We start from the raw sequence: 27,592 nt of genomic DNA on the forward strand, positions 1-27,592 counted from the left end.
GTAAAGCTTTGAATGTTTTCACACCCCATTAATTTATTACTTCTCTTTCTTCATCTTTAAATTTCATTTTTTTTCAAAAAATTCAGACTCCCTGCTGCTGCAGCGATTTTCATCTTGTTGTTAATTTTCCCTGCTCCATATGGAGCTCCAGACATTTCACCTGGAGGCTGTACTAGATTTTGCTGTAGTGATCGCACTTCCGGAGGCCAAAACTGTCATTTAAGGTTCCTGGTGCATCTGTCTGCGCCAGGCTTTTCACTGGCATGGGAGAGTGTGAATAACAAATTGGATGCACCTGAGATTCAGATGATTAGTGTGTTTTGTGGATCTCAGCGACTTGTAAGCAGATAGCTCTGGGGGTGGGGAGGGCTAAACAGCAACTGGGGTGAATCTGTGCTCACACCTTCCATTTGGGTCTTTGGAGGGAAAGTGCAAATATCTAGGCAGCCTGAGTGCAGAGCGAGAGAGTAACAAATATTTCATCCTGCCTTGTCATTGATTAGAAAAGAGCCTTTAATTTCATTTCACCCCATGTTGTGATTAATTTGCATTCTTTGTCAGAAGTTAATGGAGTTTTTTATGGTTCACTCTGAAATCCTTGAAGACATCAGAGTTGATCTGATGTTTATACAACCGCCAGCGGAATTTTTTCATTTGATTGATGGCAAGCTTGATGTTATTCCAAACGGCTTTTTAAGCTGTTTTTAAGAATTATTTGAATAAAATGCAAGCAAGATATTGTTGTAACGATCAAGATTATCTGTTAAAAATCTGTTTCAAATAAAGAACATGATAAGTAGAAAAAAGATCAAAAAGACAAGAGAAATGGTGAATAGAGAAGATGTTTGTTAAAGTACAAAAGGCATGCATTCAAATAAGTTATTATACAATACAGTGAAAGTAAGAAAGATCTTAATTTATGTTGTTTTTGGTAATGAGACAATTTTGTGGCAAAATAAATTAATCAGTGGTTTAAAAAAAAAAAGGTAGCAGAATTGTTAAAGTACTTACTGCCAGTTGGCTAACTCCTTTTTTTTTTTTTCCTGTCAGCCTTTTCCACCTTGATTTTCCCAATAATATGAGAAATGGAGCGGTAGTGTCCTTAACTCAAAGAGACAAGACTGTCAGGCCTGTTAGCTCAACAAAATGATGACATATTACTTGTCTCAATGAAGAGGCATTCTTAAATCCCACTGCAAGGAAAACATAAGTGGATAATAGAAAATTTTAGAGCCGGAGCATGCATTCACTGTAATCTTGCCATTGGTTCCTTTTCTAAGAAAGCACAGAAGGCAAAAACACTGTTTGTGGAAGAGATCCTCCTTTTTTTTTTTTTTTTTTTTTGCTTGCTTTTAATGAAAGATTTGTGCTCTTACCATACTTCTGTGCACAGAAGTATCAGAGAGATACTGTCATGTGTGCTACACATTTTAGGCCAGATCCTCAGCTGCAATAAATCAGTATGGCTCCATTGAGGTCAGTGCAGCTATGCTGATTACAGCAGCTAAGGATCTGGTCCCATGTCAATATGACTAGATTTTATAAATGCTTTTGGATTACTTATACCAAAGCCATTTTTAAATAAGATTTGGGTTTTGGTCTTGCCTGAGCAAATTCATCCCTCACTGTGTTTTCAGCTAGTGAGGTTTAATTGTAGGTCAAAAAGCTACTTATCTAACCACTTTGCATTTAAAACAAATTAATTTATTTGCTGTATCTTAAAGTTTGCCTAATAATTTTGTGGTTTTAATTGAAGTTACTGCTTTCTGATCCCTATATTAAAATGGTCTAAAGTTCTTTTTTAATATATAATTCATACTATAGACCAAATTTGGTCTGGTTTCATTTAAATGTGAGCAGGTTATCAAGGAAAAAAAATTAGTTTAGCTTGGCACATAAAGTAACTATTTTACTGTAGGTTTTTTTCAGTTGACACAAACATCATTTAAGCATTCATTTATTTTGTAAGAATAAACTGAAGGTTGGTTAAAGCATGTTTCCCGGTAAGAATGAAATCTGTTATCTTCCACTTGCATCATAATATTGAACCATTTAAAAGACATTAAACACTGTTTAAATGCTAATGACAAAATAGTGATGTTTTCCATATTAACTTTATGGAAAATGTTAGCGGTAATCTTCTATTTTAAGATCTAGACTGATTTCTTAATATAGGTTTCACTACATGTATCATTACCTAATCTACCTAGATTTTTTTTTACATCAACCAGAAATTGTAAATTCATAGCTAAAATAGATTTAGCTTTTGAGAATACATTGTATAGTTAGGATAGAGTGTTAATTTCACTACGGATTTTTTTTCTCACGTGAAAATATCGAACTACTGTTGGTTAGCATGCGCTTTCTGTGAGTTAATAGGAAACTGCTGAAAGTATCAAATATGCTGCATATCTTACTTGCTTATCAATATGATGAGAAAATTATAATAATAATTGGAGATATACTTATCTCCTAGAACTGGAAGGGACCTTGAAAGGTCATTGAGTCCAGCCCGCTGCTTTCACTAGCAGGACCAAGTACTGATTTTTGCCCCAGATTCCTAAGTGGCCCCCTCAAGGATTGAACTCACAACCCTGGGTTTAGCAGCCCAATGCTCAAACCACTGAGCTATCCCTCCCCTCAAATCTTTGATTAAAACATCCTGATTTGAAACTGGGAAATAGGTTAGACCCTAATCTACAACACATTTATCTGGATGGATTGTAATTTGTGATATTTAATTATTATTCCTTTTTAACTATAATAATTACAAGCAACCATTTAAACCATGAATTCTCCTACATTTCTCATTTTACCATTTTTGGGAATGGGATTCCAGTGTTGCATTCTATACCTATTACAGATCACTTTTACTGCACAAAGTTATTCCCCAGCTTTTCCAGAAGTATTGAAAGTCCTGATCCTGCAAACACCTATGCGTGTGCTTACCTTAAAGCACATATGTAATCTCACTGACATCAACTTTACATAAATGACTAGTCACGTTGACTTTAGTGGAATTATTTCAAAGCATAAAGATAAGCACCTTCATAGTGTTTGCAGGGTCAGGACCTGAGCTGTTACGTGCTTAGGAGCTTTGACACTGGAACTTAACCTCTCTTGAGTTTTTTGTCATTTGAATGAGAAAGTTGCCATTAAATAACATGACTTTTGTTATTACATGAGGTCAGTATCCTGACCTCTGAATGCAGGGTTAACCCTTTTGGAACCTTTCTGATTACATAAATCAAGCAAGAGCCTCAAATGAGGCGAATTTGCCATAAAGAACAAGTTCCTTATCAGGGGAAAACATGAAAAAGAAAGGAGATATTTAAATTTATTTCAGGGCATCTTTAGAAATGTGTGAGCATCCTTTGCATGGGCTGGTACTAGAGGAAATGATTCTTCCTTCACTGTTACCAGTGAATGTAAGTGCATCACCATGAGTAAAGCCTGTTATTTAAATAACTAAGTATTTGAATTAGAACTCACAAAATTGCAGGTCAGACTCTCCCTGGCATAAAGGCAAGTAAGCAAACACCCATAATCTACTGAGGATCGCTGTGTCAACCAGAGCAACCACAGTTAATAGCATTGTACCAGGCATTGTACAGTGAAGTTCCCAGATTCTCTGGGGCAGCCCCAAGGGCAACGCCGGGTGAGGTCAAGGCATGCATTCCTTTTCACATGAGTTTAAGAGCACAATGTGCTGTAGTATTGTTGTTCATCCTGGCAACATAGCCAAAGAGCATGCAACACCACTTTTGAATGTGTAACGAGCCATTGGAGGAAGACCACATATCCGTGAGATTTTGGGATTTCACACAAAAACGAACCACATTATGCTCAGGTTTTGGTGCACATATGCAGTGCCTCTAGCTACACCTAGCCTGCCTGTAAGACAGTCCATGTTTCTGGCCTGTACAGGAGTACAGGCAATATGCAAGTTTGATAGATCCTGAACTTGGTCTCAGCGCACAGACTTTTCAGGACCATGAGTGAGACATGGACTTCATGCAGGAGGTGCAGCGGCATAATCATAGATCACATCTGATTTGCTGTGATCGTTTGAACTCTGCTTGCAGCCTTGATGGATTAACTGGCATAAACAGTAACTGATAAATAGGAAATGAGTTGGATTTTTTCCATATAGCCATTTACAAAGCATCAAAATGTATTGGGTTTACTGAAACTAATGTCTTTTTCCAGCCTTCTGTGTGATCCATGTTATTTGGGACTAGAGTGAGGCATTGATTCTAGCCCATTTATTTAAATCTGGGTACAACGTTACAGGCTTTGAAATGTACAAAAGCAAGTTGTCTGCATATGGAGCACCTCTTTGCTGTATGTCACCTGTTTGCCTGCTGTAGACATAAGAACATAGGAGTGGCTGTACTGGGTCAGACCAAAGGTCCATCCAGCCCAGTATCCTGTCTACCAACAGTGGCCAATGCCAGGTGCCCCAGAGGGAGTGAACTTAACTGGCAATGATCAAGTGATCTCTCTCCTGCCATCCATCTCCACCCTCTGACAAACAGAGGCTAGGGACACCCTTCCTTACCCATCCTGGCTAATAACCTAACCCTAACCCTTACCCATCCTGGCTAATATCCATTAATGGATTTAACCTCTATGAATTTATCCAGTTCTCTTTTAAATGCTGTTATAGTCCCAGCCTTCACAACCTCTTCAGGAAAGGAGTTCCACAAGGAGTTGACTGTACGCTGTGTGAAGAAGAACTTTTATTTGTTTTAAACCTGCTGCCCATTCATTTCATTTGGTGGCCTCTAGTTCTTGTATTATGGGAACAAGTAAATAACTTTTCATTATTTACTTTCTCTGCATCACTCATTATTTTATATACCTCTATCATATCCCCCCCTAGTCTCCTCTTTTCCAAGCTGAAAAGTCCTAGCCTCTTTAATCTCTCCTCATAGACGTAGCTGTGATGTCCCAGGAAGGAGTTGTAACACTGAGCCCATCAGGTCAGTGTCTTATTACTTGCCCTTCCTTTGCCAGCTCAGCTCTGCTGCCCAGCTCCTTGGGAACAGCAGGGGACAAGGCTGTGCATACTTGGGCAGAAGGGAAGTATCAGCCCCATAGAGCCTGCTTTCCCCCTCACGCACAGGCTGGAGGGACTAAAGAGTGTCAGACATTCCCAGTCTCTCCTGTATGAACGTGTAGTGCAAGTGACAGTCTTGTCCTTGGGCATTAAGAACATAATGTGATAATTACTTGAAATGGGTTGAAAGAGAGATTCTGGACCAAAGGCCCAGGATATTAGTCAATGATTTTGCTGACGCTCTTGTTAGTCTGTCATTTCTATGGAACAATTTACTCATATCATTAAGGAGAACAACTATGTCCATGATAGTAAAATAAGTGGCATGGAGCAGAGTATTCTTCGGAACATGGCCAGCATACGTCTGTTCATTTCAAAGCCTATAATTTTATTCCCAGGTGTAATTAGGAAAATCTGGTTAATTTTAAGCCGATCTCAAGTTTTAAAATAAATTTTATAAAGTTGACACATTCCTAGTCATACTTTCAGATACCCAGATTTTGCTTCACTCTGGATTACTCCTTTTCAAGCATCCTCAAGATTGTATTCAATATTTCAGTAGTATAGCTGATGACATGAATCACTGGAAAGAGTCCAGTTTTTCCTGGATGGGCCACAGTAACAGATGGATGTGTTGCCTAATTTTTTCCAACCGTTTGCCTTTCTTTCTTTCTTTCTTTCTTTCTTTCTTTCTTTCTTTCTTTCTTTCTTCCTTCCTTCCTTCATGCATCTTGTACAATGAAAATAGATTAATTATCTTTGCTTTTGTCCCAAATTGATTTCACTATATTGTTCTCATGCAGTATCACTATTCTGCAGAGTTTAGATTGCCAAAAGTGTAGAGCAATATTTAGATCCAAACAAAAGCATGTTTCCTTGGATTTAAATAAAATTTTGAGGAAGTTTCTAATAATATTGAGACAGCATAGACCATTGGAATGCACAGAACTAAACCCCCAATGTTTCCCAACATTCCTCGCATAAATCACTATTTATGGAATTATTTCAACATCATGAGGAACACGTTTGTCCCACAGAACCAGTTCACCAATGTGCCAACCCTACAGAACTGTGGTACTCACGAGCCAGCTCCCATCAGTCTGTGTGACCTTTGTGTTTAATGGATAAGGGTCATACTTCCTCTCAAATGGCAGTTCCTTACGCACACTGTTTATATTATTATTGCTGTTAACATCATCCATCATCATTATTTTGGGTGAGGAGGTTGGTGACCTGAGGATGGGGTCTGGTATTCCATCCCTCTTTCAAGTTTTGCAAGGCTTGAAGGTGGCCACTCCCACATCTTTTTCCTTATTTGGGGGCTGCCTGCTATGACTTTTAAGGTCGGAAGGGACCATCAAGACCATCTAGTGTGACTTCCTATACACTGCAGGCCACAGAATCTCACCCACTCACTCCTGTAATTCACTCCTAATGTGTCTGAATTATTGAAGTTCTTAAATCACAGTTTAAAGACTTGAAGTTACAGAGAATTCACCATTTACACTAATTTAAACCTGCAAATGATCCATGCCCCATGCAGCAGAGAAAGGCGAAAAAGCCCCAGGGTCTCTACCAATCTGACCTGGAATAAAATTCCTTCCCGACCCCAGATATGGTGATCAGTTAGACCCTAAGCACATGGGCAAGACCCGCCAGTCAGGGACCTGGGAAATAATTCTCTGTAGTAACTTGGAGCCCTCGCCATCTAGTGTCCTACTGAGACCACAAACAGGATTCTAATTGCTGCTACTGGCAGTCACCTGTGAGAGACATGCCATTGTAGGCAGTCCCATCATACCATCCCCTCTGTAAACCTATCAAACTCCATCTTGAAGCCAGCTAGGTTTCTTGGCCCCACTGCTCCTCTTGGAAGGCTATTCCAGAACTTCACTCCTTTCATGGTTAGAAATCTTTGCCTAATTTCAAGCCTAAACTTGTTGATGGCCAATTTATATCCATTTGTTCTTGTGTCCACGTTGGCGCTTAACTTAAATAACTACTCTCCCTCCCTGGTATTTATTCCTCTGATGTATTTATAGAGAGCAATCGTATCTCCCTTCAGCCTTCTTTTGGTTAGTCTAAAAGAGCCACGCTCTTTCAATCTTCTCTCATAAGGTAGGTTTTCCATTCTTCGGATGATCCTAGCAGCCCTTCTCTGCACGTGTTCCAGTTTGAATTCATCTTAAACATGGGAGACCAGATGTGCACAGTATTCCAGATGTAATCTCACCAGTGCATTGTATAATGGTACTAACGCTTCCTGGTCTCTGCATCCTAGGATTGCATTAGCCTTTTCCACAGCTGCATCACATTCATAGTCATCCTGTGATCAACCAGTACACCCAGGTCTTTCTCCTCTGTCTCGTCCAACTGATACATCTGCAGCTTACCGCAAAAATTCTTGTTGTTAGTCCCTAAATGCACAACTTTGCACTATTTAAATTTCATCCCATTTCTATTACTCCAGCTTATAAGGTCATCCAAACCTCCTTGTATGATATTCTAGTCCTCCTCCATATTGGCAATACCTCCCAGCTTTGTGTCATCCGCAAATTTTATTAGCACACACTCACTGTTTCTTCTAAGGTCAGTAATAAAAATTGGTGCCAAGACCAATCCTTGAGAGATTCCACTAGTAACCTCCCTCCAACCTGACAGTTCACCTTTCAGTACGACCCGTTGTAGTCTCCCCTTTAACCACTTCCTTATTCACCTTTCAATTCTCATATTAATCTCTGTCTTCTCTGATTTAACTAATAACTGTATCAAATTCCTTACTGCCATCCAGGTAGATTAGATCTGCTGCATTTCCTTTGTCTAAAAATCAGTTACCTTCTCAAATAAGGAGATCGCGTTAGTCTGGCACGATCTACTTTTGTAAAACCATGGTATATTTATCCCAGTTACAGTTCACCTCTATGTCCTTAACTACTTTCTCTTTTAAAATGCGTTCCAAGACCTTGCATACAATTGAGGTCAAACTAACAGAGCTGTAGCTTCCTGGATCACTTTTTTTCCCCTTTCTTAAAAATAAGAACTATATTAGCAATTCTCCAGTCACAGGGTCTGACTCCCAGTTTACAAATTCATTAAAAATCCATGCTAAGGGATGTGCGCTGGAAATTTTCATGTACCACAGTTCCCCATGACATCTCCCAGTTCTGGGGTGGGGGCTGGGAAGCAACCTGTCCCTGCCTCAATAGCAGTGGGAAATGGGAAATTCTCTTTCTGCCTCTACAATAAGTGACAGGTTTACTAGTGCACCCCATAGTATGCAGCTCATAGTTAGCCTTGCCCCTGCCATTTAGACTAGCAAGTGGCTGGAAATGGAGAAAGAGGGTGGGGTCCACCCCCACTTGCTTATTTGCGGGCAATTGCTGTGCCTAGCGGAGCCCTCCAGAGGAGTGAAAATGGGTGACTGGCTATGAAGCACCTCTTCAAAAGACCCTAGGGACAGGGCACCAGACCCTATACACAGTGTGACATCAGGCCACTGGTGCACAAGAAAGTTTGGGGGAATCCTGTGGACTGGTATCAGAGGAGTGATGAAATCCGTCTAGATTCTTGCAGTGTCTCCGTTTCTGTAGTACTGACATTTACTCAGTTTCACTGAACTTTCATGGACATGAGCTGATATTAAACAATAATTGGCAAATCTCCTCCTATGTTGTTCATTCTACCCTGTGTTATACCCATTACACATGTGCTGTGACAGATTTAACCTGTGTGTATGTAATATAATACTCTGATAACTGTGTGCACAGCATTCTACTAAAACCGCCATCTTTCACATAAGAATGATCCTCCTCATTTGTGACCATTGATCCTCTTCATTTGTGACCATTAAAAATCCCATAGTTCCTTTTCACAAAAGCAGTGGTGTTCATTCTAGTGTCTGGTTGTATTCCAACATGGATAGTCACTGCTGACTCCTAAATTCCTTCTGCAATTTCAACTATACTTGTTCCCCCCCATCCCATCATATTCTACACTAGTGGATTGTGTTACTGTACTCTAGGAAATAGATTCCTGTGTGGTGTGGCTGCAGTCCAGTGGTGAATGAAATAATCTCTATGTATAATTTATATACGTTTGCACAGCTCTGGGAAAACAAGAACTATATAACTCTAAGACTGTATTTAATATTAAAGGTTATTGGGAGCAATCTTTGTTTTCAAGGCTTTTCAGAACAATTCTTTCAATAGAGCTCTCCATATTCTGTCCTCTATTCTCTGGCTTGGATGTTGGAGTTTGTAAATTGCAGAATTAATGACAGGAGATGAGATTTTCAGAAGTGCCTAAGGTGACTTAACAGCTCTTAAGAGTGACATTCTGAGAAGTCCTGCAGATCCCCTGAATCGGGGTTAAGAATAACTAGCAAGACTGATGATGAAGAGAAAAAAGAAACAGTAGAAATTGAGTGCAGAAAGAAGGCTCCTTTTTCTGTATATATTGAGGTAGAGAAGAGCATGTCTCATTTGTCAATATGGAAACAATATTTGTTGTTGCTTGTGGTCCAAAAAGTTTAGTCTTAAAGAAAGTAGCAAACATCTCTAAAGGTTAAAAACAAGCCAAGTGCACTGTTAGAATCCAGAACTGCAGCAATTATGAAAATAAATGTCATACTTATGTAACTGTCTGATTTGTTACTATATACCTTTATCTATTTAAAAAAACCACTGCCTTAAAAAGCAGTATATATGTGAAGAGTAAATTTGTTAACTGATATGGGAAGCTCTGACCTAGGTCACTCACAAATTTCTCAAACAAGAGCTGCAGGGCATGTACTAATTCCAGAGAGTAAAAGAGAAAATGAAAGCTATAGCCAGTGACTTCTCCAAGTTATACAGGGTGGATTCATTTGAGTTTTCTGATTGTGCTTGTGACTATAATGTGAAAGGGACTGGTAGAGGTCCTCTCAGCCACTTCCCGTAAACAGTATCTCCATGGCGACAGAAAAATAACCTGATAGTCTGTCAAAAGTTGCTTTTTGTAACCAGAGTCATTGATTAAATAGTAGATGAGGCATGAGGAAAACTTTTGCATTTGTAACCAGCCTAAAAAATGACATTTGGAGTATGCCATTTATAGAGTGGCTTATCCAACTACCATTGACTTTTTCATAAACTGAGGAACATACTGTGGATTTATTTTATTTTAGGTAAATTTAGTGTCATAGTTCTCTCTCTTCCTTTCATTTTTAACTGTCATGTAACAAATGCTGCTTAAGGATAATAAGGAAAATATAATTTCAAAAATATCCAAGGTCTGTTAAGAAGTCTGCAAATTCATAGAATACCAGATATAAAGGAAATACTTATAAAAACTTATGACCTACAGGGTCTTGCAGTTATAACCATGTGAGCAGGTCTTGCATCTGTATTTAAATGCACATACCTCTTCTCAGCTCACCATGAAAGCATATTACTGGCAAAAGGTTTCAGATGAAAATGATCAGATAATTCAGGAATCTAAACATAATACTGTTTTAATCTACCGAATTTATTTGCCTGCCTGCGTTTATCAGCATTTTCAATATCATCCATCATCATAATATGTGTTTCTATATCATGATGAGCAAAACGTAAACTAGCTGCAATTAGAATTCTGTTTGTGGTCTCAGGATATTCAATTTACTCTTAAAATGGTCACTTAATAAGCAAATTGTTCAAGTTTTCATTCAAATAGTTGTAAATAACATGCTGTATATGCTGAGATGCGGCCTCTGTCAGGATTAATGTGGTCCCCAAAACTTTTGTCTCACAGTAGTTCATGAAAAACAGAATGTTAGGCCAAAAAAGGGAAAACAAAAAGATAAAACATTGTATGTTGAGTACTTTTAAAACTGTTTTTAATGTGCTATAAAACTGGATGCTTCACTTTTCATGAACTGTGTGCAAATGTAGAGGCATTGACTGTAAAGTTGTCTTTGGTTAGGTTTGTTTTATAGTTGCAGAGACAATGCAATAATGTGATCTTGGAAAAGGTAAACAAGATAGTTTTAACGTTGAAAAATATGCCTAATATAAATACAGCTAAGTGCATCGCTGTTCAGAACTTGAAAAATATGACTGTACCATTACATTTTCTAGTGGAGTTAACAGAGCGCCACAGAGCAGCCTTACAAGCAATATATCTGAGGCAAAGAAAATAGGTAATACATCTAACTCAGGAGTCTCTGTGGCATTCACATAGAGAAAAGCACAGTAGCTTTATTTAATTGAGAAAATGAATCAATTACAATGATGTTGCATCATCAAATGCTAGTGAAATAGCAAATATGTCATTACGTTGGGTAACAGTGTTAAAAAGTAATTGAGTGTCTTAAGTGTTTTGAATCAATTCCAGGTACTGGCACAGCTACCTTAATGCAAAATTTATGAAGATGATCTCAAATAATATGTTGCTATCAAAACTGTGTAATAAAATCTGGTAACAATGTGCTGTATCTCTCTTAGAACCTGGGCCTGCTACTGTAGTATACAGTTAAAACATCTGTAAAAGAATTCTCTAATGTTCCTATTTGTGTTTCCCTGTTGCTTTCATGGAAGCATTAAAAGCTTTTATTAGAAATGTTTTTAAATCCCATTCTGAGATCAAGTGTGATCATTTCTGTGTAGAGTTTAACAAAAGTCGATTATGATCCTTTTTTGTATTAGACATGTATTTTCCCAGTGCATACATACATGAGACTTCTGCTCTGCATGTTTTGATGGGAAACTAAACCCTCTATTCATTTGCACTAAAACATTTTATAAGGCAACTGAGAAGTATCCTACATCTAATAAGCTGAGTCGGCCTAATTTTGGCTTTTAACATCCAATAGTCACGTATAAAAGGACCTTCTTTTTATGTTCACTAAATATTTTGCTTCCGTGAGCAATAATATAAATTGACCAGTTTGATTTGCTGAAGTAAAATAGATTCAAATTGCTCATTAAAAATATAAATAGATGCTTCTACCTATTTATATTTTCCATTTTTTCTGAATGCACAGAACTGTATCTGGATACAGCAATACCTGCTACATTCTCAGTATTTGTTTTCAGCCTCCTTTCTCTGTTTTATATTGCATTTTACTACTTGTAAAGTATTACTAGAGGATCACGCCTCTGGCTGGATACAGAGGGGAGAGCTTCCAAAGCTGATGGCAGCACTACAACATTTGTCATTGTGGCACTATGCAAGTGAGAATATTAAATGGAAGGGGCAAACCAAGCAAACTGTGTTGGAGCCTAGGACAACATTTTCACTAAATAGTGCCTTGTAAAATAGTCAGCTCTTTTCCACTTGCTTTGTGGTTACAGAAGGATCCATACAATTTTTTACCTGTTTGTGAAAAACTGTAATTAATCAATACTCGCACTCAGGGTGTTGTGGACTAACAGACCAAATACAATACTTGGATTCTTAAGGATTTCATTCCAGATTGTGTGTGTTATTAACCTGGACTATATCTTGCTTGTATTTTGTATTTAGCTGTTTGTATTACAAACTGTTTTGATTAATTGTAATTTGTAATACTTTTGGTAATAAGATGTTTGTTAATGTGGCCTAAAATTTTACATAGCTTTTTGTAAGAAATTGACTATTGTTTTGCTCTGGAGTAGTAAATAAACCACCAATCAAAATGCTGATTTGAAATTTAGAAAAGATTGGACTCGTTGGTTAAGAATCTTTCCTTCATAATTTAAAAACAATACAAAGTTCTCCAAACTCTCCAGGCTTACAGATGGCATCGTTCTACTTATAGTCAAAGTACAACTGTTTTGAAACACATAAGAAACTTAGATAAAAGTGGAGTATTGACGTCTTTCCTGAGTAGAGGCAGATACTTCAACCACATAATTAAAGTTTTCTTCACAAAAAAGGGATTGTGAGCAGACACTGGCAGTAATCCAAAATTCTAATTTCTGACTATGATTTAATTTCAATTTTAAATAAATCGGTTTTTAATTTAAAAAGAGTAAGCTTCATAACATTAGCAATGATTGCAACATTAAGCCCAGTGTTCACAATCTAGCAATATAAAACATTATTTATATCTGAATCGTAAACAGCCTTTTGAAATGGATTATGGTTTTTCTCCCTACTCTAATACAACCTGGAGGGTACTAAAAAGTGTTGTGTGAAATTAACATTCTGCTGACTTTCGCCTATAAATGAGAAGCGAGCTATTAACATTTGTGTATTTTCATTATGTAAATTGTGTTAACACATGCCCACAAATTGCCACCAGCGATGCAATAATTTTCTCTCAGTGATCATAATGTGTCCAAGTGAGTCATTTTGATTATGACATGCTAATTACATATTGCCTTTTTTCAGATTCAGAAAAACCAGGGATCTTTAATGGTAAGCTTTATGAGTTCAGAAAAAAAATTCACTTTTCTTTTTCCTGATGGCTGCTTCCTTTGCATGCTTGAATGCCTTGTTTTAAACTTAGCAAATTGCATTTTGAAGAAAATGCAAACCTTTAACTGCCTGTATTAGATTAGGTACCATTAGAAATAATAGAACATCCTGAGCATCAATGTTTTTATAAGAGTTTGCTGCTGTTGATTAATCTTGCTATATTTTATTGCATTAATGATTTTTTCTTTCCACTCCACTGTAAAGATATTGCATATAGGCTAATACTTTTCCCCTCTCCCCTTTCCATAGCAGCCTCTCCAGTTATTGCAGTGCATTGTTGATGAGGTGAGTCGTCGTCTTATGTGCTTTCACTCCTAAAGTCATTCCTAATGGAGTGGAAAGCTTATATTTTGTTTCCTAATGAAGCACAATGCCCAACATCCGCAGAGCACGAGTTGCCTTGTACAGCTTGGAGCTGTAGAACATTGACTGGTCTTGTCCCATTTTATGCTGCTTTCTGACTCTTAATGTTGAATCCTTGCAAAATGAGGCAGTCTCAAAGACTGGTCCTTCTGGCTATCTAGGCCCTAAAGTCTGAACCCAGTCATGTTAATTGATCCTTTCCTTTGCCAGATGGTACAGAGCACTGAGATTGGAGTGGTAACATTGCTTCATATTGAGCACACTTAACGCAGTTTAGATAAACAAAAGAGGCCTTTTAAAAAGGGGTCAACGTTGAAAGCTAAACGAGGGAATTTGACTGTTGTCTGATCATTTTTATTCAACCAAAAGGAAAATCAAAATCTGAGACTTAGAAATTCTAGAGGTGAGCAGTAGGCTGTGTTTCAACCAATTTAATTTGATTTTCCTGAACAGAAAAACTTTCTTTGTAAATCTAGCTTTAGTTTTCCAAGTCCTGAGGTGTGGGTCGTTGCGGAGTCTTGTACGCACATGTAAAAGGGGTAGGGTACTTACATGGTCAGCCTCTTGAGAACATTTTTTTTCCTCTATAGGGTTTACTTTTGATAAGGGGTTTGTGATGTTCTTGGAATCACAGAAGCAATCACCTCTTTCAAGGTCATGTCCTGTACATTTTGTCTCATTTTTAGGTTGCTGTTTTTACATGTAGTGGATGATGCTGATTAAGAAGCTTTGACAAAAACATCAAGACTTTTTTTAAAAGCTAGTGGCATTTTAGTGATGTTCTATCAGACTGTGGGGTGGGACAGTTTTGTCACTGCGAAATGCACTATCCTCGTCATTCCAACCTACTGTTTATGTTGTGCTCACTTAGCTTGATTTAAGCTCTAAAATCTGATGCCCAAGGCACAGTTTTTACCCCAGTGCTCCTTTATCTACAGATGCTACCTCTGTTAACTGTTGGACATACCTTTTATACTGCAGTCACTTGCAATGCATTTGGTAATACTTTTGTCAGGAAGCTACATGTTTAAGATACAGATTTCACTGGATAGAACTGACCCAAAATTTCAGCATGTGCTTGGTGTAAAGATATGGTGATTCTCCCAGTATTGACAAGTATAGGTTGCAGGATCAACATTCTTTATTGGAGGGTCAGGACATGCTTACGTGTGTGAACACGGCATTGGGAGGTCATTCGACTAGCACTGATCGGTTCTTTGAGCTTTTCAGATTTCCTAGCACCTCCATTAATTACTACTATTTAGGTAGGGCCTTAGAGGCCCTGATTAGGGATTGGAGCCCCACTGTGCTAGGTGCTGTACGTGCACGGAGCAAAAAGAGAGTCTGTGTCCCAAAAAAGTTGCAACATATTCCCATACTTGTGTCTGGGATGTCACCTGTAGATGACTTGCCTTTAGTGATCTGGTAGCATAGCAACCCCCGAATCTAAGCTCAGCGCTGTGAAAAGGAGCGACATGATGTGTTGACAGCTTCTTGCAGCTGTCACATTTTTTTCTCCAAGATCAGAGTTGTTGCTGTCTCACCTTAAGATCACTTTGGCCAGGAATCTTGGTGTGGTCTGTAAACATCGTTGGGCATTGAGACATAGAGTCACCGAGGTGTTCTAGTATTTCCTTGTTTTAACTTATTTTATGTTCCATAATATGCCACTGAACCGTCATTTTCCTACCCCAGTGGTTAAGAGTGTACTGTCCTTATGGGCACATTAGGCTTTTAGATTTCCATATGCAACTCGATTTTAAGTTTTATAAGTGCAACTGACTTTGTTTGTACCACGCTCAATTGCTAAATGGAAGGTTGCATGTCAAGAACACTTCAGCCTGTGGGAAATAGTTGAGTGAATTGGAGCTGTAGTGTTGTTTGCTTGGCAGGTTTGTATTGTTAGAGGGTCATTTAATAAGACAGATAGGGTTTAGATTAGTGGTTGCATCACCTGGAGGTGCTGACTCTTGGCAGGAGAGTATCTTGATGGGCATTTATTGTAAGGGTTATTGTGTTCTAGGTCATATGTAGTATTGTCCTTAACAGATGATGTATTTCTCTTCTCTTTGTGCTTTGTTAGGCATTCTACATGCCTCCACCCCATATACTCTTGTTAATATACACATTTTAACCTTGTTTGTTTTAATCTTATCTTGCTTTTTTTCCCCCTCCTCCTATTCCCTTTCTCTCAGCTCTTTGCCCATGTTGGGGAACAATAATGGGACCCACTTACTGTGCTAATGTGTACTACTCTTTCTACATAAGGACCTCGTGAGAGATCGTCTGTTTATTATCTGGTATTGTACAGCTGCTGCTGTTTTCAGTAAGTTCTTGCTAACATGGGTATTAGCGATTAGAAATGTTTAGTGTTGTAAGACTGATTATCTTGGGCCAAATGCTCCCCTCTGTTGCAGAGTATATAGAGGGGAGCAGATGAGGGGAAATAGGGGCTGAGAGGTCCTAAAACGCACAGGAGGGGGGAGCAGAGCTCTGCCCCTCCCCTCCAGCTTGCAGCTGCTCTGCACAGCATGTTTCCTCAGGAACCCGCAGATACTGAGGCAGAATTCCCCACCTAGCTTAATGAGGATCATAACAGCTAGAAGTGATGATCTGTAGCTTCTCTCTCCCTCGGAACCGGTAGTGCACAGCAGTGGACCACTAGCAGCACACGGCTCCTGAATGAGTCATGCTACCATGGGTATGGGGGGAAACAGCAGAGAGCAACTGGCTTTCCATATGGGTGCCTTAGGATCTGCGAGGATAGGACCTGATTTCCACAGGAATTCTCAGACTCCAAAGAGCTGGTAGGCCGTATTTCCTCCCCACTGCGGAGAGAATGATAATGAACCAGAGTTGTCACAAGTTTAAACTCCTGGAATCTTTTTCCTGACTCCCTAGCTGTGACCCTTTTATGTGGAACAGGGTAATTTGGGTCCTTTTCCCCCTATAAATACAAATATCACAGAGTTGTTTAAAGAAACTTTCCTGAATTTGGGGATCCAGTGGCAGTTCAGTGCCCAACCATCCTGCTTAGAGTGATCAAAGCGCAGGGCCTTGGAGCTTCTGTTCAGTGACCTTGCACCTAACACGGGATGGAATGCAGTCTGACATCTCTGTGTGACTCAGTCACATAGACGGGCTCCTGCAGGAGTCATAAACCAGATATCCCAAGTTGGCTCCAGGCTGATCGAGTGGGGGGAAGAGCTGGCTGGCATTGCTGCTGACTGGTGGGGCTGATGCCATTCAGGGACCAGGATATTTTATCAAAAGCCTTTGAGTAGACCAATAGTTCTTCCTGGCAGAGATGTTTTTAATAGTAATTCCCTCCACTATGCAAGGCCTGCATTCAGTAAAGCAATTTCAACAAGTGCTTGAGTCTATCTTTATTTATCAAAGCACTTAAGCAGTGGGACTTAAGCATGTGTTTTCACTTTAAGCACGTGCTTAAGTGCTTTGCAGAATAGAGGCCTGCATGCTTTTGATAGTGCTGTGTTTTACTATGACTGTAACATGTTTTGTAAACTGCAGATTAATAGAGTTGAGGCTTGATGAGATTATACAGATAGGTTAAAAACAGTCGTGGTGATGTCTCGTGGTGGTCAGTGAGAAGAGTATTACAGTTTTTTAAATGTATCCTGGGGAGACAGAACACTGATCATAGTCTATTTTTAATGCAAGGTACAATCCTAAGAGATCTGATTATCTCCTTTCCAAGTTCAATATGTTGAAATTAGTGCAGTTTGGTTGTTTTTAACAATGGTGCTGCAGAATTGGCATTAAGATCTTGATTCTTTCTAACAATCATTTGTTCTGTTGGCAATCATTATTTCTCTAGAACTATTATTATCCATTCCATCAAAATAAAAAGTAATCCAAAAGTTAATGTTCTGTTCATTTATAATTATGTTTAATTCATATGATGTATTGATGTGCAAACTTGTTAAGAGGTCTTTCTTCTGTTACATAGGTATTCTGGATTCTTCACAAACACTATATGTGCTGTGGCACCTGACATAAGAAAAACCCTTATTTAAAAATATTTGTGGTTGTCATGAAATGTAAACTTTGATGTTTGTTTTTTAATCCATGGTGAAAAATTCAGGATCGTGGCTAATACTGGAAAAGTTATTGTAAAGTTGACTTTTTAACTTAATTGTTTTAACCTAGCAAAAACCAGTTGTAAGACTTCTTAACTATAGCAGATCAAGAGAAGTGGTTTCTTTTTCTTTCCGTGAATTAGGACTGACATTTTCCTGCAGAAATTCCACGTGTTGAGTAAGTGATTTGAGAGGTAGTTGTAAACTCTTGTGTCAGTTCTTTGTAAAGTCTTTATTATTAGTGGATGTGGTCAGGAATTTTTCACCTTCTTGTGCAGATATTTCAGTTTCAACAAAAACTCTTAAGGAAGGTTTCTAAGGACCCAGGACGGGAGAGTGGGGAAGAAAGGAACATGTGCACACATGCACAGAGCACCCCAGAATAACCAGTAGCCAAGTGGTTAGTGTACTCACTGGAGATGTGGGAGAGCCAGGTTCAATTCCTACTTGGAATCAGGTCAATGTTCAAATCTCTGCTCTACCTGATTTGGAGCAGGGACTTGAACCTGCATCTCCCATATCTCAAGTGAGGGCCGTAGCCAGCTGCCTAGAGAGGCAATCTCTCTCTCTCTGGCCCAGTCAATATTTAACTATTTATACAAAGTGGAACAGCTCCAATAGAAGAGATTGAGAGAGACAGACTCACAGAAAGAAAACAGATTTGGAAACCTTGAGATTTTTTATGAAACAGAGTTCTTGTTTTCTAGATAGGCCAAATTATTAATGAATTATTAATTATTATTTGGTGCTGCAGCTTAGTGAGGAGTATTGTATGAATGGGACACTTGTCTGATAGGGCCCTGTTGTTGCAGCTATAAATAGGACATTCTAATTTAAGCAACAATTCTTGTCATAGCATCTTTTCCCTTCCATGATGGAACTTATGCTAGATGTTCCAAAAATGAGTCTATGATAGTGTTAACATCAGTTCATCCAACGGCACAGCCAGTAATACAGGCAGACTGGTGCCATTTGAGTGCTGTGTCTAATCTGATATTCTAACTCTCAATTTTGTTCGTCTGCAACTCTCAGAAATGTCGAATGGGAACATGGGGCAGTGTGGGTTAATCCCTGCTGGGAAGGATAGGCATCAGTTGCTGCGAATGCAGCCTTTCCAGCAGCATGGATTGAGCATGGAGTTCTGCTGAAAACAGAAGCTCAAGTCCTGGTTGGGCCCTGTGTTCCACAATTGCACAGCCACCGAATTTGATGTGCAGTCCACTCCAGCCACAAAAATCACACTTCCAAATCTCTGGTTTCATTTTTTCAAAAAATCATGCCTACTTATGACGGTGAAGATAATACACAGCATGAGTGTAAATCAGTGCAGCATTGCCTGCAGACTCCTGAAGCAAAAGCTCTTAGAGGTGTATTCTGCCCCAATTCACCATAGTAGGTTGACTCTTAAACCTAAAGGTTACAATTTAAAAGCTGTAGTTTTAACTATTTCACTACTTTCAATACCAGTCTGCCTCCCAAATTCCCCAGATGTCAAAATCCCAGCTGTTCCCTGCCCAGCTGCCAAAACCTCCAGCATCCCTCCTAACAGCTTGTGTGATGTGGCTGTGCATTGGCTGTACAGAAATGTGTAGCACATTGAAAACCGTGGACAGTGTAAAATAAATTGAATTCAGTAATTCAGTATCAAAATAAATAACACAAGGGTCACTGCACAGATTGTAATTATGCGTTTTCATATTTAATTTATTACAAATCTTCAGTTTCATATTTAAATGAGACTGCCTTGAATTTCCAGTCTACTGTCCAGTGTGCTGTGGAGTCCAGAATTTGGGTTCAGTTGGTCATAAAGTACATGGGGCAGAAGTGCATTCTTGTGTCCTCCTTGTTTTATCAAAACAGGAAATGGCATTATTCTTATGCTTCAAACCTATAGTTATACTTTTCTGGTGTGTGCAGCACACCTTGAATTCTACATGAGGCTTTACTGGCTAGTTATTTCCTCAAACATATTCTAAATGAAATATTTTTGAAACGTTAACCCTTACAATTCTCCAGCCAGCCAAATGAATTTTAGGAACACATATAGATGTTTTGGGATCCATGTGGCAAATCCCAGGAGGCCACATGGATCCCAAGGCTCTTGGCTTTTTGGCATGTCAGCTTTCCAACCATATGTCTGTTGACTTTAGGGGTGTTTGTTATATGTCCAGAGGTGGATAGATGGATGAAACTTGTGCTATGGACCACATCCAATAGGCAATCCTCTGTCTTAAACAACTGCTTGGAATTATCCCCAAGCTTTCCAGGGCTATTTGGCTTGGCTCTTATTTAGTTAAAGTATCTCTATTAGGAAACCAATTGTTGTTTGTCCCATGAGTGGTTGCTTAAACCGGGTTTCATTGTACTGTACCATTTGTGGTAGCAAGCGCTGTAGTTAAGCTTGAGTTCCAGCTTCTAACCCCTTCTTTTTCAATAGTCTTCTCAAAGCGATTCTTTTTTGACTAAAAGTTTCCATAGCTGGTCTCAGCACAAAGGTGATTTTGTTAGTTTGTTTCTGAAAAATTCAACTCTTCTGAGTTACGGTCAGGGCAGTGGGGGAAGCAAATTATTTTTCCTGTGTTCTAATCAGATTTTTTATGTTTGCGTAATGTAGAACCGGAAACATTAGTAACTTCAGACTTGCAATATCCTTTTGAATGAGACTATTCTCATGAGCATGGACTGCTTTTGTGAGTAAGCGATTGCAGCATTGGGATCGCTGCATGTTTTGCAGCTATTAGGACTTTTAAAACAGTCCAGTTTGAAGAAAATAGTTTTATTAGTGTTAGTCATGAAAGCTTAAATTTGGAAGTTTACATGTGAGAACTTTTCTATTATTTTTGGATATATGTTCTCTTCTGTTTTTTAAATCTCTTTGTTAATTCACCCCACTCCTGCAGAGAAACTAAGCTTCACAGGACTGCAATTTGGCTCAGGTTCAAGGAGTTTACAAGCGCCACAAACTGAAGAGCTCTGAATGTCTTCTTTTTTTCATTCATAATGCTGGGCGATTTAAAAACAAAAATAAGCATTAGTTAGCAATGTTAGTGTTCAGACATCAGGCATTCAAATGTCAACAAATTCCAAAATGTAAGACTTCCTCTGCAAAAGTAACTTGCCCATAAAGCACATACATGTTGTAGTTTCTATTCCTGGTTTCCTGGTCAAATGCAACCTTTCATTTATTGCTGCGGCATAGCTGTAAAAATATACAGTATGTGCAACATGACCAAATTAATGTTACAAGAGAAACATTAACCTTTCGAGAGCTTAATTTCTCAAACTTTATGTTGCACCAATGCTCATTTTTGGATACTTCAATCTACATTATATAATATAGAATAGCAGCCTGCATAGGATCAATATTAAGCACAGCTTGACTTTTCCTTTATGAACCTTTTCTATATGTGTTGCCATCAGAAGGTAATATACAGACTTTGCATAGATTTCTATATTTTAATCCTGAAAACTTTTATATTATGTTTCTAAAGAGAGAAGAAAGTCAAATATCAGAATATATGTATATAAATTATGACCTATATGTGCATGATATATACATATACAAAATCAATAAATAATACAGTCCACCATAATTTATGTCCTAGACCAATTGTACTTGTATTGAGACAAAAACTGTGACCTTACCAGTGTATGAGACTTACACAGGAGCAAGGTAAAACCACAGGTAGGAATTGCTGAATAATTACCTTTAGACCAACCTGAGCAAGAACCGTCCCAAGAGGGTGAGCTCATTTAATGGTTCCTAAAACTCAATCTTGTGGATGTCAATGGTCGTGCTTGATTATTTTCAGCAGTGTTTTATGAAAAAGCAATAAAAATGCATTGGGAGTGTACAGAGGGAAAAGGCAACACTAAATGGTTTTAGTTTTCCCAGTGAAGTCCCTTTGGTGTGAACAGGAAGAGGCTGTGTTTCATGCTACTGTGCCTTAGCTATTTGAAAGGGGTGTGCGTATACGTGTATCTGCCCAAAACATTGCTGTGCTCTGGTAGCTTATGATCGACAAGAGACCAGCAATGAGAAGAAAAAATTCTTATGTTTGTTTTTAGAGAGAAAGCAATTACAGTTACGGTTAAAGGATTAACCTGTTTTCCAGCTACCTATACACTTCTCTGCAAGGGATAAAAAAAGCCTTCAGAGAGCCATAGTAACAAGTACAAAGCTTGGCAAAAGGTAGAAGATGACATAATATACATTGTAGGTTATTCCTAAGGTTAGTTACTCTGTTCACCTTTCTTTCCTATGCCAAATTCTGGAAAACATTTTACAGTAGCAAATCCTTAGGAGAAAAATGACTGAATACTTGAAATATCTAGAGTGTGATTATATGTGACATTATATATATTTATGCACACAAGTATATATTCAATTCCTCTATCCTGCCCCCGCAAGAACTTGGGTAGTAGATAAGGCCACCCTGCTGAACAGCTAGTTCTCGCTTGATTTGAGGTGTTGAGGGTAGTTTCAGTGTTTTGGTGGATAAAACAATGGCCTTTCAACCTTGTTTCTAGTCCAGCTGGAGATCCTGAAATAAATGAGTTTACTGCTGACACTCCAGTCCCAGCAGACAGAATTTCACACCAAAATGCCCCACATATAATTTGTCACAATTGGCACCTACCAAGAAAAGAGCAAGGACTGGGCCAGCGTACAAATGTAGTCATCTTTCACCTTCCAGCTCCGGGTTGGCAGTAAAATTGGGACTGTCTAGAAATGCTATAACCCTGGCTATCTGAGTCTCCTCCAGCCTCCGTTGTATTCTGCAAACCTTGTTACTCTTTAGAATTCACCTATAGTCTGATTTCTGGGGGAATCTTAAAACAAATTTAGTAAGAAGTCAGTAGCATATTTTTAACAATATTGTCTTTTTAGGAATACAGCTGAATGTGGTCAATATTTCACTCCAGTGGTCACATTTAAGTAGCTTTGTAACTACAGTGGATTAAGAACACATAATTGCACAGGGTTTGTTTCTGCTTAGCGTAAGATATAGCCCTTCGTGAAAATCAGCCTGAGTATTTACCCACAGCCGTCTTTCTCATAATTAAATCTGGCTAGTGTGTAAAAATAAATGTGTTCTTTGAAAATTCACTCTAAAGTGAAGCAGGACACAGTGGTAGTGCCTAAAAATTCTATAACCTTGCTCAGGTTGGTCTGGCATCCCAAAACTCTGCTCATTGGAGTGATTTATTAAGCACTGCAGATGTGCCCATTAACTACAAGAAACGAGTCTCTGTCCAGGGGAGACTGCAATCTCAGAACCAGGGTATATTGGGGAAACTCCGAGAAGGGGGTAACTTGGGTTTTGTTTGTTCTCTTACATTAACTCTCCTCTCGTGGCCAGAGGTCCACGTCATCTCCTTCTGCACAAACACATGCACAGAGGAAAATCTTATATGAAATAGCAGTAGCTCTGGAGCTGTGGAAAATGTCACGGAGAGGAAGGGTTAAAAGCTAAGCAGATCCTCCTAAAAGCATAGAGCCAGTAGACTTGCTACAAATCTGGCCTCTGCCTTTCAGGTAGCAGGGCACTTGGGCTTGTCTCTGCACTGCAGTATAGTTGGCCTCCTTTCTGGATCCATCTTGATAACCATGCTGCCATAGGTGGTCTGGGGCACAGCCCTGAAGGTGAGTAGAGGTTGTAGGTTGGAAGTTGATCTTGAGTGTCATTAACTTGAGAATGTTTCCAAGAAGAGCATGCCACCTAGAGCAGCGGCTCCCTGAATTTGTTCCTTTCCAGGTGACCATACCCACTCCAAACACACACACATTCATAGATCCAATGTAGTGGCCTCTGCAGAGGAAGGAGGTAAGCATGCCAAATACATTTTTGCTCCTCTCTTTCTTTAACTTTTGGGGCTGGTTTATATGACTACGGCCTGATCCTCGGTGATGTTTCTATACCTGCAGAAGGTAAAGGAGTTCTGGTTGCTCAGTGCTTCTCAGACCAGAAAGAATGGAGAGGTTCTAGGTTTGTGTAGTGCAGGGATCAACAACTTTTGGCACGCGTCCCGCCAGGGTACTGCCAGGCTGGTTTGTTTACCTGCCGCATTCACAGGTTCGGCCGATCGCGGCTCCCACTGGCCGCGATTCACTGCTCCAGGTCAATGGAGGCTGCAGGAAGCTGCGTGGGCCGAGGGATGTGCTGCCTGCCGCTTCCCACAGCCCCCATTGATCTGGGATGGTGAACCGCGATCGGTCGAACCTGCAGACGCGGCAGGTAAACAAATCAGGCCAGCCCACCAAGGTGCTTACCCTGGCGGGCAGCATGCCAAAGCTTTCCAATCCCTGCTGTAGTGAATGAGGATAAAACCCAGACCTGGTAACCTATATGCACAGATTGAAAATGAGCATTTGAATTCTGGAGACTATGTTCATTCCTCCAAAGCCAGTCCCTCTTTCTTTAAAGAAGGGAGATTAAAAAGAAATTCTCTAAGTGTAAATATTCCCATGTCTTCATTTAGATAATGCAACTTACCTAAATGCCGTGAAAGTCGATAAGCTCTATAGCGGAGAGTTGTCACTTTATAAATTAAATATCAGGAGCAGTGTTTGAAGTTTAAAGCCCTCTCACCTCCCTCTAGCTCAGATTTTCTGCTGCTGTGCTTTTTTCTTTATGCCTGAGCACCTTGCTGACAAGTGCTAATAACAAGATGCCAGGAGAGGGTCCAGTTGGAGTTACCACACATTAAACATTCTGAACTTGTCCTTTCGCTCATAGATGGTGCATAATTAATAATGAAACGGTTTCAGTTGTAATGGGTTGACCTTCCTGAACTGTTCATTATTCACAAGGCAAAGGCATCACTCAAACTTTTTTTTTCCCCCACTGCCCTTCTCTGTACTCACTGTACATGCACATTTCAGTTGTTTTTGAGAATCAGGCTGACCAAGCGCTTCGAAAGCTGCCGAGACTTAAACATTGTCCCTTTCTGTGTTAGGTCTCACTTACACAAATGTTGTTTGGATACTGGGGCCAGTAGGGTGTGTTTGGTAACAAGATGTGGAGGAGAAAATGGCCTGTAAAGTTCTAAAGCTGATTGGCATCAGTCTCCCAAGAATGTATTTATGGCTCTATTGTTAAGGTTGTATCAACCTTCCTATTAATAAGCCGTTCTGTTTAGATAGAAATACAGAAGGACCCCTGGATTGAAGCTCTGCCATATTGACCAGAGGATGCCCATTTTTACTGAAAATTGTAGAGTCCATTTTGTTGGGGGGGTTTTTTAGTTTAAAAAGTACGTACGTCTTCCTCAGCCTCTTCAAAATTTTACACTGCATTCTTTTGGCCTTGTGTAGAAAAAACTCTGTTCTTTGGTAGAATGAAATAAGGTTGGCCATTAGATCTCATGTGGGCAATACACTAACATTACTCCACATGTGTGACAATATTTTCTTACGCAGAATGTGCAAAAAAAATTTAGCATGAAGACTCGGCAGGGATTTGTGAGGCTTTGTTTTATTTTATTATATTTTCATCCCCTTGAGAGTCCACCAGAGCTCCAGTCTAGTGAACTTCAGGACACAATGTAATATGTATTTTTTCGCTTAGATTTTGTTTGATTTTTTGTCTCATATGTAACAACACAGTGGTTGCTCAAATTTCAGCAGGTAGCAACAGCAACATTTTACATATTGGGAGTAGTTTCATGTACAGACTATTTTTAAATTTGTAACTGAGCCAATAGAGCAAACTCATTCTCAAAATAAAAGTAGTAATGTTAATATTAGTGCCTGGGATGGATATGATAATCTAATGTGTGTGTTCCATCTCCAACTACTATGATTTCAAAAATTCTGTGTCAGCAAGCTCAGTGGCCGATTTTGATCATTTTACTATGAAAGAAGTTAGGTTGATTGTCTGCTCTTTCAGCTCTTTCCAGTGGAGATGTGTTTCCTCCTGGCCTATCTCTTGCATGCTTGTATATTTCAGCTGGTATTTTCAGAAGTGAAATGAAGGTATTCATTTGATGCAATTAGCTGACTTTGGTGCAATTATGTATGGGCAGTTTAACAGAATAGAATTTCATGTCTTAAATTCAATTCATTCTCCATGCATTGGTATCACTTTGGCTTGTTTGGTGTCCCAGGGAAGATAAAATGACAGCTTTAATCAAGTTGGCTAGTTGGCAATTCATTAAACTATTTTATATCATACTTTGTAATGAGGCCCTAGCTCATAGTGAGTTTTTTGTAGGAATCTGTATTGAATCCCATAGCAGAATTTGAATATTCTTAATAAACCTCTTCTCAAAAAAGTGATCTCTGACTTTCCTAAAATAATAATTTCCAAATGTCACTTCCTGTTTGGCCTCATTGCAAAGTGGATGTTTCAGAATCTTTCTTCCCTGCACTCCAGGTTGTTGAGTTTTCAATACCTATGGCACACATTTTCGGAATGGTTCACAGAACATCACTGCTACTTCACTTTACCAGTATGGTTTAAATTACAGTATGTACTCGGAATATTATTCCTTCATAGTGAAGTTTATTGGCCATCTGCCTAAAGGTGAGTGTCGCCTAGTGACTTTAGTTAGGGCCTGCTCTTGCACGTTATGGGTGCGGAGTGTTGCTCATATAATAAGATAAAAAGTGATGAGCTGGACAGAAGTCAGTGTTAATAGGTGTGCTGCCATATGGTCACCAAGTTATCTGTGCCCATTAGCAGAAGTGAGCTTTAAGGACCGCATCAGAAGCCCATGGAACTCAGTTTACATGCTGAGAATCATGTAGGTTCATCCTCCACCTACTGCCCCCGCTTTTTTTAATTCTAAACTTCCAAGAGTAGAGCACCACCTGGAAACTGCTGTGATTGATGTCCTTGCAGCCTAGCTTATAAGTGCCTAAGATAGAAGGGAGCTGGCGTGCAGTGAGTTAGAAATTTGCATTCATTGAGTATGACTGTGCCTAGCCTGTAGCCTTGCCTGTACCCAGGTGAAACCTCCTTTCTCGCTTGGCTGGAGCACAGCAACTTTGTGCTACTTGCCGTGCGCTGTATAAGAATTGCAGGACAAAGGTATTAATGATATTGTGTTATTGAGTGCCTTGCAGTTTTTTAGTGTGGTGTTTCTTATAGTTCTGTTGATTCCTGTACCAGGGAACCCGGGAACTCTAGTTCCAGTGAAGTGGCGAGAGAGTCTCCAATTGCTTCATACAAGTCAGTGGATTTTCACTCCACTTTCTATAATGTTGTTTCACTCTGGTATAGGCAGATCCCCTGGTGCTACCCTCTTTGTGATTGCAGAAATTATCACCTACCAAATAGGTGTTAAGTGCTGCCTGCCCCTCCTCCACTCTGGCATAAATTGATCCACATTTGCAGTTCTCAGAAGATGAGCGTTTTAGACTCTGCCTCACTTGTGCCCCAGGTGGGATTGGCAGTGCTCTCTTCTAATGACGGGATGGTCCCTGCACAGAACTAACTCCCCAGAGTGCTCTGCAGGGGTAGCTCCAGCTTCCAGTTTTCAAAGAGTTGTGTGAAATATATCCAGTGAGCGTTTCTTGCTTTATGTGGATTTGTTCTGTTTTAATCCACCCATCCCCCTTGGGAGAGGGGGCAGTTACCATTTCTAAACTCAGACATGGCTTTTACTGGGCAGCAGAAAGCCATGGAAATATGTACATCAGCCT

At 39.3% G+C, this 27,592-nt stretch overlaps 1 protein-coding gene across 8 annotated transcripts in view; it reads left to right on the forward strand.

Annotated features, from left to right (window-relative positions):
* MAP2K5 (mitogen-activated protein kinase kinase 5) overlaps positions 1 to 27,592 on the forward strand; it is a 188,461-nt gene that overhangs the window by 126,868 nt on the left and 34,001 nt on the right. For 6 of the 8 annotated variants that reach the window (XR_007776286.1, XM_050967577.1, XM_050967578.1 and 3 more), the window contains 2 exons: positions 13,394 to 13,420; positions 13,730 to 13,765. Coding sequence is in view for 6 of the 8 variants with exons in the window: in XM_050967577.1 (XP_050823534.1) it covers positions 13,394 to 13,420; positions 13,730 to 13,765 (63 nt within the window). In the remaining 2 variants the exon portion in view is untranslated. Of the gene's footprint in view, positions 1 to 1,050; positions 2,093 to 13,393; positions 13,421 to 13,729; positions 13,766 to 16,038; positions 16,170 to 27,592 lie in introns of those variants that run through there. The other 2 variants (XR_007776287.1, XM_050967584.1) reach the window with 2 other exon arrangements.

The sequence above is a fragment of the Gopherus flavomarginatus genome, chromosome 9 (assembly GCF_025201925.1).
Source record: "Gopherus flavomarginatus isolate rGopFla2 chromosome 9, rGopFla2.mat.asm, whole genome shotgun sequence".
NCBI classification, from domain to species: domain Eukaryota; kingdom Metazoa; phylum Chordata; order Testudines; family Testudinidae; genus Gopherus; species Gopherus flavomarginatus.